The 11,742-nt window shown below is 45.2% G+C and overlaps 1 protein-coding gene across 7 annotated transcripts in view; it reads right to left on the reverse strand.

Moving 5' to 3' along the window:
* Nucleotides 1-11,742, reverse strand: part of LRRK1 (leucine rich repeat kinase 1) — an 86,455-nt gene that overhangs the window by 10,198 nt on the left and 64,515 nt on the right. For all 7 annotated transcript variants that reach the window (XM_083849733.1, XM_083849734.1, XM_083849737.1 and 4 more), the window contains 8 exons: nt 10,910-11,049; nt 9,254-9,503; nt 7,643-7,809; nt 6,532-6,729; nt 5,589-5,866; nt 5,272-5,466; nt 4,297-4,448; nt 2,598-2,715 (listed from right to left, as the gene is read on the reverse strand). In XM_083849733.1, coding sequence (XP_083705859.1) covers nt 2,598-2,715; nt 4,297-4,448; nt 5,272-5,466; nt 5,589-5,866; nt 6,532-6,729; nt 7,643-7,809; nt 9,254-9,503; nt 10,910-11,049 — 1,498 coding nt within the window. The remainder of the gene's footprint in view (nt 1-2,597; nt 2,716-4,296; nt 4,449-5,271; nt 5,467-5,588; nt 5,867-6,531; nt 6,730-7,642; nt 7,810-9,253; nt 9,504-10,909; nt 11,050-11,742) is intronic.

Raw genomic sequence — 11,742 nt, forward strand, 5'->3', positions numbered from 1 at the left:
TCTCTTTGTTTTCTCTGGAGACCGTCTGCCTTGTCTGTGGGTAGAAACTGGGTACTGCCTTCCCCCGAACGAGCTGTGGGCGATGTATGCACTATTGAAGAGCAACCAAAATCACCACTACAGGTATTTTATCACCACATCTATAACAAAACTTGACAACTCTGCACAGAACATGTCAGGACAACTGAAACACGTTTTGTGTTATTTTGCATTAATCTGTCAATTCAAGTAAAGCCAATATTACACTGTACGTGGAATTACACCTGCTTTCACAGATTCACAGATTCACAGATTTCTCTAGGTTGGAAGAGACCTCAAGATCATCGAGTCCAACCTCCGACCTAACACTAAGTACTCCACTAAACCATATCCCTAAGCTCTACATCTAAACGTCTTTTAAAGACCTCCAGGGATGGTGACTCCACCACCTCCCTGGGCAGCCCGTTCCAATGCTTAATAACCCTTTCGGTAAAGAAGTACTTCCTAACATCCAACCTAAAACTCCCCTGTCGCAACTTTCGCCCATTCCCCCTCGTCTTGTCACCGTGCACGTGGGAGAACAGACCAACCCCCACCTCTCTACAGCCTCCTTTCAGGTAACTGTAGAGAGCGATGAGGTCGCCCCTGAGCCTCCTCTTCTCCAGGCTGAACAAGCCCAGCTCCCTCAGCCGCTCCTCGTAAGACTTGTTCTCCAGACCCCTCACCAGCTTGGTCGCCCTTCTCTGGACTCGCTCGAGCACGTCCATGTCCTTCCTGCAGCGAGGGGCCCAAAACTGAACACAGTACTCGAGGTGCGGCCTCACCAGAGCCGAGTACAGGGGCACAATCACTTCCCTCGACCTGCTGGCCACACTGCTTCTTATACAGGCCAGGATGCCGTTGGCCTTCTTGGCCACCTGAGCACACTGCTGGCTCATATTCAGCCGACTATCCACCAATACTCCCAGGTCCTTCTCGGCCAGGCAGCTTTCCAGCCACTCATCTCCCAGCCTGTAGCTCTGCTTGGGGTTGTTGCGCCCCAGGTGCAGGACCCGGCACTTGGCCTTGTTGAACTTCATGCAGTTGACCTCAGCCCATCGCTCCAGCCTATCCAGATCCTCCTGCAGAGCCTTCCTGCCCTCGAGCAGATCGACACACGCACTTAGCTTGGTGTCGTCTGCAAACTTACTGAGGGTGCACTGGACGCCCTCATCCAGATCATCAATAAAGATATTAAAGAGGACCGGCCCCAGTACCGAGCCCTGGGGGACACCACTAGTGACCGGCCTCCAACCAGATTTGACTCCATTCACCACAACTCTCTGGGCCCGGCCATCCAGCCAGTTTCTAACCCAGCGAAGCGTACGCCAGTCCAAGCCCCGAGCAGCCAGTTTCTCGAGGAGAATGTTGTGGGGAACGGTGTCAAAAGCCTTACTGAGGTCAAGGTAGACCACGTCCACAGCCTTTCCCTCATCCACCAAGCGCGTCACTTGGTCATAGAAGGAGATCAGGTTCGTCAAGCAGGACCTGCCTTTCATAAACCCATGCTGACTGGGCCTGATCGCCTGCTTGCCCTGCAAGTGCCGCGTGATGACCCTCAAGATAATCTGCTCCATGAGCTTCCCCGGCACTGAGGTCAAACTGACAGGCCTATAGTTCCCCGACTACACCTTTACACCTTTACACCTTGTGTGCTTTACACCTTGTGTGTCCACTAAACTGAAATAGAACAGCTGGTTTGTGGAATATCGACACATTTAATTTTGATCAAAAAGGTGGAAATAAAATGCTTAAAGTTTTCTGATTTATACTTTTTTTATACTTCTTGTTATGGAAAAAATAGGAATATTCGAACTTTGCCTCAATTTGTGAGGACAGAAGATGTCAAATATCTTATTTTCCTACATGGAAGAAAGATCAATACTCTCGTTCAGTTCCAGTATCTATACTACAGCTGAGTGAATTAACCAGCACAAATTACTTATTCAGCAAGTGTGGCCTTTTCCTCTCTCTCTGAAACTGAGCTTCAGGAACATTTCAATGTGTTTCAACTATTTTTTTATTTGTTTTGTGTCAAATGATTGTGTCAGAACTGGCTGACACTTAACACAGCCCTTTTCGATGGGCAGACAGGGGCTCTGAGAGATAAATCAGCCATGCTCCCTCACTCTTATCTTTTCAGTCACAGTTTTCCAGGATGAATACTAAACTCGGGTACCCATTTCCCACCAACTTTCAAATCCCTCAGGCCTCTTTCAAAACCCCACCCTTAAGGCATGGTTTCTTTCACTGTTTCCCCTTATCACTTACAGATAAGGACATTTCCCAGATGAAACCCCCCAGCACAGATATGCTACAACCTGGACAGCTTCATCTCAGGCAGCAGAGGTTCCCACGACCGCTTTGAACACCGGGAGATGTGATTTTGATCTAGGTGTCAGCTAAACAACCAGCAGAAATGATACACCAGGGAACAGCAGATGTGAAATCATGCTGCTCATCTGAGGTGCCCGTTGTCTCAAACACTCTTAGCTTTACCAGTTTAATAGGCCCTTGATTTGTGTCTCTTCTAATGATGCTCCTCGTGAGCAGGGCACTGAAGTGCAGGACATGCTTACCTCTGTGGCAGCCCACAGGGCATTCTGAAATTTTAGCTGGCAGCACAGCCTCATTCCTGGGCAGCTCATCCTCTCCACTTCTATGATTCCTTTCTCTGGATTCACCACCGTGTAGTTTCTGAAAAGAGCAAATAATTTGCTACTGCCAGCAGCCAGCCTGCAATCTGCTACAGGATGGTACTCAGCACTTTTAGCCAAGCCGTAACATGATGTGGACAGTACTACAAGGCTCCCCACCCCGCCAAAAGGTCATCATAAAGGAAGACAAATACAGATGTGCCACAGCTCTTCCTCAGGGGGCAGATATGTGATTGCTGCAGTGAAGATTTAACTCAGCTATCTGACTTTGCACTGAAATGGATTAGGAGCACTTCCATGGTCCGTTACTATAATTCAGCTGCGAGACAACTAGCTCCAGCTGAATAGCAGTAATTAATAGCTGGGAGGTCTGAGCCTTTCTTGCCCATTAAGATTCTCAAGAGAGTATGTGCTCTTTCTCCAAGTCCACTGCCTCAGTATTATCTTGCTTCATTACTTATTCTAGTACATAAACAGAAGACGACGCCTCTTCCACAGCAGAGCAAAGAGCTGTAATCTGATAAAAACATTTATAAATATGACTAATTAATATTTTTGGAACTACAAGGATTTTTTTTTTGTTTTGGGCTTGGTGAAGGGTTTGGGTGTTTCAACAACAACTGGATATTCACAATCACATCTGCGAGCCCAGATGTTCTACCAACTGTGGCACAAGCAATTACACATCCTGAAATCTGTCATATATAAGTAATTTGTTATTCAGCAGTCTCCAGCAATTGGATTGTCCAGTCAGGAAGCAGATTCACTGAGATATATTGCTGTGAATATTTGGACAACATCCATGTATTCAAAATACATCTGCGAGTCCCATGTGTTTCACCAGTTACATCAGGAATAGTTACACTGGCTGCGCTGAGCGACTGACCAAGCACCACAAATAGCAAAGCAAACAGTTCACGAACAAATCCCGTACCTTTCCCACTAGGTTAATGCTTACAAACAATGAATACATTAATACACAATTCAGATCAGTTTGTGAATGTTTCCAAATAAAATGCGGGCTATAAAAATCCGTAACATCCATAAAAATAAACCTAGCTAGCTATGGGTCACATGTGGCTGAGCAGAACACCATCATCTCAGTCACAATTTAATAACGTTTAAAGCGCATGCCTATTCAGTGTAGCACACATTTTACTGGAAGTATACACTTGGATGCACACACAGCTTCAGGCATGTGGCTAACTCCTGATGATTTCAATAGGGTTTAAGCATGTGCTTAATTGCTTTGCAGAACAGAGATGGAGCTGCAGTCTCAATTAGGAAAGGTTTAGTGTTAAATGGCCTCATTAGGAAAGGCAGAACACGTCTGTTCTCATGTGCAAATGCTTCATCCTGTGTGTATGAATCATTACACTGCCCTAATCTTCTCCTCATATTAACTGAAGCAGAGTTAAGCTCATTAAATATCCTTTATAAAGCAACCACTGTTCCCAATTAAAAGAGTTTGGGAAAACAGTGTTCAGTGTATCCTTGGCATTCACCCAAATTCACTTTCACCTTCTTTACCTCCCTCCCAGATGCATTAGTGAAGACACTGAAGGATTTTTACTATAATATGAAAAAAGAAAAAAAAAAAGACTAATATGAGCCATCTAACCTGGTGTCTTCCTTTCCATCCCAGAACACCACAGTGTATTCCTGTCCTTGGGAGCAGAAGAAGGAAGACTGCTTCCCGCACGACAGCAGGTACATAAATGTTGCAAAGGTAGGGTCTTTCATCCGTCCTACGACAGAAATGGCCAGTGGACGCTGTGGGGAAAGGAAAAGAGAAAGACATGCATCACACAGGCAGCTGGAGGTCCTGATGAAATAGCAATCATAATAGTCATTATTAAAGTTAGAGAGTCAAGAAATAGCACTTCTTTCATAAAAGTTCCTGCTACATATTCAAGTCTGCACCAAATCCTCCTTACAAATCCCACCTCATTCATTCTTAGCATCCCTCTGTATCCCAGACACTGACACCAAACATCTTCCGTATTTCCATGCTTTGGTCCATGTTTCCCTTACACTTTTTATTCATGAATTTCTTCAGATGTAAGAACTTTGGAAGCTGACCCAATCTCACAACAGAGCCTAGCTGCTTGTGAGTCAAGCCAACCTTTGTTTGAAGGACAGGAGCTCTGAAATTCCAACTTAATTAATGAGAAATATAATGCAGCAAAATCCTTTTTTCATACTTTAAACCCTTTTCTTATCCCCTCATACTGCCTTTCATAATCTCGGGGTTTTTGAAGTCTTTGTAGTTACACTCACAGCATGATACTGTAGCTGCTTCTAGAAATTATGGGTAATGTCTTGCCCAAGTGAAATCAATAGCTTAACTGCCATTGACATCAAGGGACCTTCGTGTCACCCCAGATGTCTAAGGCCACCACTCTGCCATTGTTTCATTCATAAAACTCTCATTTAATTTAGTACAAGTTCTGGGTCAAATCAGCAGGAGGGGTAAATAGGCAACTGAGCTGTTCTTCTGTACCAGGACAGAACCCTGCTCTCCTCTGTGAAGAGGCCTGCCAGAGCCCTGTAGCTACGTGATCAGAGAACACTGGTGCTGAGGGTTGTGTCGTACCTTTTCTGGCTTAGTGTCCCAACACTCCATCATGAGTGCCTGCATCCTATATAGTTGCACCTCTTCTGGCTGACCAAGAACAGGACGAATCCCTTTAGACAGCTTCTTTGCAATCTGGAGCTGGTGTTGTCCTAGCACAGGCCGCTGACCAGACAGTAGCTCGTACAGAACCATCCCATACGAGAACATGTCAACCTAGAGGCAGCAACAGAGAGAAAAGGGCAAACCTCCCTTGGTGAGTGGAGAGGAGAGCGAGAAAGACCACGGTGGGAAAGCCTGTCACCCAGGGGCTGCCCCAATAGATATGCCACATTTACCTTCTCATCATAGACTATCCGAGGCCTGATCTCAGGGGCTTGATAGCCTGGTGTGCCTTCCACACCAAGTGCTCCTTCATGGAACGACTGCCGGGAGATTCCGTAGTCAGAGAGTTTGATGTTGATGTGCTCCTTGACATCCAGTGACCACACCAAGATGTTGTCTGACTTCAGGTCACAGAAGATGATGTTCTTCTTATGCAGGTAGGCAAGGCCTGTCACAATCTGATACGCTATTTTGTGCGTCAGCATGTGCCCCAGAGGCACAAAAGAAGACCCTGTCACAAAGGAACAGCCTGACTTCAGTTCTTGTAATTGTAATAGCTCATTTTTTTCCCCATTTCTTTCTCTTTCAAACTCCAGAGCAGTAAGTAACAACCATTTAAAACATCACTCAGCGCCACAACTTGAAGTGACACTGTTCATGTTACTATATGCATCTGGCAGTTCCATTAGATTTTTTTAAAAGCCTTTCACTTTTAGACCCCTGAATCTTCTGGTGAAAATTAGTGTTTGACTGCAAGTTGACACAAAGCCAAGGTGCCAAGAGGGTCAGATGGCCTCAGCCTATTTCAGAAGTAGTGTCATTCATTTGACAGTGACAAAACCACAGTTACTAGAGAATTTAGAGTGCCAGACACTCCTCTGAAGGGGGAACAACACAGACTACACAGGCAGCATTGAAGTGAGATGCACTTCTTATTAATTTGCAGAGGAATTGAAAATCCAGGTCTCCAAAGAAATTCTGAAAACCCTGAACATCAATTTTTACTAGGTTACCAAAGGCACTGTTTAAGAGCAATTCCATCCCTCCTACTTCCCCTAGTATGGAAAAAAAAAAAATCCCCTTCAGTAAATAAAGCAGTAGTTTCAGTGTTGTTTACCATTTGTCACTACTGTGACTTGGGGAGTGAGCTCTCCCAGGGGGAGACCACGCTTTTACCTTTGGAGTTTTCAGATAAGACAGTGGTGAGGCTGCCCAGAGGAGCCAGCTCTAGTGCAAAGCAGAGTGGATGGATGCTGATGCCAATGAGGGAGACGATGCAGGGATGTTGCAGTGAGTGGAGCATGCTGGCCTCCTGGCGAAACTCAGAGAAGTTCTTCATGGCGTCCATGGCTCTCAGGTGTTTCAGCATGGTATCTGGCAAGACAAACAAACTCCTTCTCACTCTCCAGCTGAGAAAGCATGTTAGGGACTTTTTGGAGGGTGCTTATCACTGAGCAAATGAAATCTCATGCTGTCCTTTTTAAAGTAACATCCTCCGAGTGTGGACATTACATAGAAGAACCTTCAGTGGAAGGAGTCTTCTCTACCCTTTCCTGCCTGCCCTGCCAGAAGAGGGACCCTTTTCAGCAATTGTCCTTCTGCCATGAGACACCCCAGGCTGCTCAGGCAAGTCTGGTCTTTCCGAAGGCTATCTGTCACTGGGACAGCAGCTGGCCTCTTCCACACCTCAGGGGCTCACTGCACCTTTCCCTGATAAAAATGAGGAAGTGAGGCACTTTCCCCATTTCTTCTGTTCATGGACTGAACCACCAATGGAAACCTGGGCTCAACACCCAGCATATGCAGTATGAGAGGCTGTCCCTGCCTGGAGGATCTATCAGGTGGAGAAGGATTTCCAATTTCCTTTCTTGAGGTGCTGGTACAGAAGGAGTAAGACACGAAAAGGTAGAGACCTGCAAGTCCTTAGTGCAAACCCATGCACATACACACTTCTCATTGCCAAATAGCTTGGGAACAGAAGATGAAATCTTGCCTTCCACCTCAATCAATTGCTCTGCCTTGGCACCCTGTAAGTCCACCCACTGACCTGCAGATAAGAAGCTTCCTACAGTGCCAGTGACCTTCCCAGCATCTTACAGGTGCTTTCATGAAACACTCGTTAAGATGCATCCTCCTTCTCCATGCAAAGGCATCAATTTTGCTACGAATTTCAAAGCAGCATATAAACAGGTGCTGCCAGCACTACGGAGAGCAAAGGCTCTTTGGTTTTAGCTTGTGATCACAGGCTGCAAGAGCTGATTCCCAATACCAATTTTGTATACTGTACCTACAGCTGAAGTGGGAGAACCATTGCACTTTTTTATCTGAAATCTCTTCACAGCCACTGGTTTTCCTTGGTATCGTGCCCGATATATAACGGTTCCACTTCCACCTTGGCCAAGAACGTTGTTTTCATTTTCACTGCATTCCAGTTTGCTATTTTCCAGGAACAGTCTGCCAAAGAGATATTGGGGCTTTTTAATTAAAAGAAAAGCTTTAAAGGCACTGTAAATTCACATATTTAATGCCAATTTCACAGATCCCTCATAGATTTGTATTTGCTGAGAGGAAAGGGTCACCTCAGCTACCTTTGTCATCTTAAGGTACTCTGGCTCATGTATGGCTCAACAGATTCATTGCAGAAAGAAAGTAAAAGGCTTTTTACTGAGGCAACTTATCCTGTGAGAATCAAATAGATCTGGAAAGCACATAAGCTCCTTTTCCAAGCAGATGACACAAGTGCAATATTTGTAACATTTATCTATATTAATGATTTTTTTTTACTTCATTTACCTCCAGTTCCTCTCCTCTCTGCTGAGGCTGGACAGGATGTTTACGAACAGCCCCACACTCTGAAACCTGATTATTCCAATCAGCTTGCTGTTCCCAGGCTGTAATTCATCATTTCCCCACTCTTCCAGAGCCTACTTTTACAGTGGTTCGTACTTGAAACATCTCCACTCACCTCGCATCAGTGAAATAAATCTATAGGAGAAAACGCTGCGAGGAGGCCATCGTGACTGGCCACTGGGTGTTGGCCCAGAATGCCCATTAAAATGACTGTGAAAAGGGAACAGGGGCCATTGGGAGCATGGAAAGCTCCGAGAGCAGCTGACAGGACATCATTTGGTCTAGAGGCCTCACAGCTCTGCACTGGACCCAAAGAGGTCTGATAAATGTGAACTAAAAGGGACACCAGCCTCTGCCTGCTGTCAGGTCATCTCTCGTTCCACTCTTGTTCTACACACTAAGTAATATGGGGTACAAGATCAAACTCTTTTGGGAATGCAGGTAAGCAGCTAAAAGATTTGGCAATGCTGCTACAGGTATGGAAGTGCTGCTCCAGCTGTTCAGGACTACCACACTACTACTCCAAAAATAACAGCTCTGAATCATGCAGAAGCCTCAACATGAATTCTGTAGTGGTGCCTACATAAACTCACTCTCCTAAAGGCTCTTCAAACCTAAAGGTGATTTCAGTGCCAGGCTTGTGATGCAAGCAGCACTGCCTTTTGGGTTTGCCATATTGATGTCTCCTTTCTGGTTCATAACAGGGATCCCAGAAAGGCTCCAACTAGAGAAAGCTCCAGCCAGAATACTGGACAATGCAGAACAGCTGTGGTGTTAAAAAGGGACTGTCACATTGCACTGCAGTGATCTCCGAGGACCCTGTGAAGTGAATCAAAGAATCACAGAATGGTTTGGGTTGGAAGCGACCTTAAAACCATCTAGTTCCAACCCCACTGCCATGGGCAGGGACATCTTCCTCTAGATGAGGCTGAGCAAGATACCATCCAACCTGACCAGGTTCCCCTAGCAGAGATGACTTAGGAAAACAAAACCAACTGACCTACACAGACACACTGAAATCTAACCAAAGGCGATTGAGTAACATTACCTGGCAGGAAAATCTGTCATGAAAAGTTCTGGGACCAGCTCTTGGAGAGAAACGGGGATGTCAGGGTGGTTAGGACACGTGATGCAGTCCAGCTCGATGGCAGTTAGGACACAGTCCTCCATGTTAAAGTACTGTGCGTCCTCCGCCTTCTCACCACCATCGTTCTCCTCCAGCCTGGAAGCTGCACAGATGTGGCAGGGCACGTACTGCTCCATCAGCAACGTGCCATCGCTCTCAGTGGCTGTGAGTGCTTCAAACCAAGCAAACAAACAGAAAAAGTGACTCACAAACTGAGAAGGAGAAACAGTTCCTAGCACATTCAAATGTCTACAGTCACAGTTCGCAGGTAATGCACAGGCTTGCAAAGAAAATGCATTCTGGACCAGTAGAAATGCGAAGTATATGAATAAAGAATTAGAGGGAGCTTCCTACTTGCTGGATGTCTGCGTGTGAACTGTTTACAGGGATCATAGCGTATCATAAAGGGCATGACCATGCAGCAGAAGAATGGCAGCTGTGAGGCTGCCCATGAGCCCCAGCCACTGCAAGCTGCCAGATGGCTTCAGGTGGGGAGCAGGCATGGGAATGGGAATGGGAAGGGGCTGGGAGGCACGACACGCTGCGCTCAGCCTGGGAGCTTCAGATGCAGGCTAGGAGGAAGAACTCAGCTGCAGCACCGAAGTCAGGAACACAGTCACAGCAGGCTCCCCCATGAGCAATGCTTTCAGCCCCTCTGGAGGAAACTGAGATCCCACCAAGGCAGAACCTCTGTGAGGCTTCCACCTCTCCCACTGACTACAGAAGGATTTTGTGGTGACAGCTTCTGTTACATGCCTACAATTAGGCAGGGTGAATCCAGGCCGTAGCCTTTGAAGTCATGACTTTTCTCAAGCTTCAGTGATTAATACTATCATTATTTTAATCTAAAGGCAAATAAAATCTTCTTTTATCTTCGTAACATGCAGAACATGGTTATGTGAGAGTGCACAACTGTTTCCTCAAGAGAACGTCCAATTAAGAGATTTTGGCACCGTTTTCTAAACCAGTGTGTGACCAATGTGGGATGACAAAAAATACTTCAGATTTTGTTTTGGTTTTAAACAAAGTGTATTGGGGTTGCAAACAGCCCGCTGGGTAACAGCAGGGTCTGTGCTGATCACAGGAAAAACAACTGCTGGAATCAAGGAAGTTACCTTGGCACAGAGTCCTTGGTATCATATTCACTCATGCCTCTCACATCACAATTTTGTAAAATTACAGGCTGTTAGAAATGGTGGGTAAAATACTGATCCCAGCTGATGCCAAAATGAGTTTTGGCATCAAGGAACAGTACCAAGTAGTTTGGGCAAAATCCTGCCTCTGCTGTGAGCACAGGAAGTCTCTCAGACTCCTCTGGAAGCAGGTCCTGTTTCAACTGTAATGTTTCACCTGTGATTGATGAGATGAAAGACACAATGTCTAGACCAAGGTTTGTTGGCAAAGAATCTCAGTCTGTCTGCAGGTTATCAGCTTTTCTCAAACGTTATCGGCTTGAGACTGTCAGAGCCTGAGGGTTCTTAATTTAATGCACAATATTGTGCACCTGGAGAGCTCTGTCAAAAAACATTCTGTTAAACAGACATAATACTGCATAGAAAATTACAGCAGATCTCTTACCAGGAAACCACTGGTCTATCAAAGAGTTGACGTGATCTGTGATGAACGCCATCGCTGAAAAGTCTCTCACTTCTGACTGGCAAATGATTTTAATTCCACCACTTTTTTTCTTTTTCCAGTTCACATCAGAAGACTCCACACTGCACAAGAAAGCCAAAAGACAGACAAATGAAACTTTTGTGAAGTATCAGTGTCAACAAACTTTTTTCCTCCTAGGAAACCTGAGTTACGAAATAACATGTAGCTCACAAGTAATCAAAATAAAACCCAATCTAGCTTTGAAAATCATTTTCAATTCAGTCTATTCTGCAAATGCCTTTGAGAAGAGAATTCTTGCACAGAAATGCTGATTCCTCACAATGGATAAATGCTACAGAAGGTCTGGCCCAGAGAAAACTCTGGCCTCAGTGAACCGAGTATAATGTAGAGTTTTGACAGAAATGCTCTATCCAGAATGATGGAGGGTTAGGATTTTTCCAATGCCTCATGATAATAATAATTAAAATATCCTCCAAACTTCCAAAAAATGTTTGAAAAAAAATGGATAGAATAATTCTTGTGCCATTCCCACAAAAAGGACAAATATTAAAAAAAAAAAAACAACCAACAGCATCTTTGTATTAAAGAGCTTTAATTTTCTGATGCACAGAACCTAGGAAGATACAGTATGACCACAACCACGTTCTAGAATTTAGGGTTCTAGCCCATGATTTGCAACATTTGAATCCAAGTCTCTGTTCATCTGCAGACTGCCTAAACAAACTCAGGAAAGTCACTATGCCCTTCTGGTCTCCAGCGACACAACAGCATCAATGGTTCCTCCCTGTCTTGCC

Source organism: Anser anser (genome assembly GCF_964211835.1).
Source record: "Anser anser genome assembly, chromosome: 10".
Classification (NCBI taxonomy): domain Eukaryota; kingdom Metazoa; phylum Chordata; class Aves; order Anseriformes; family Anatidae; genus Anser; species Anser anser.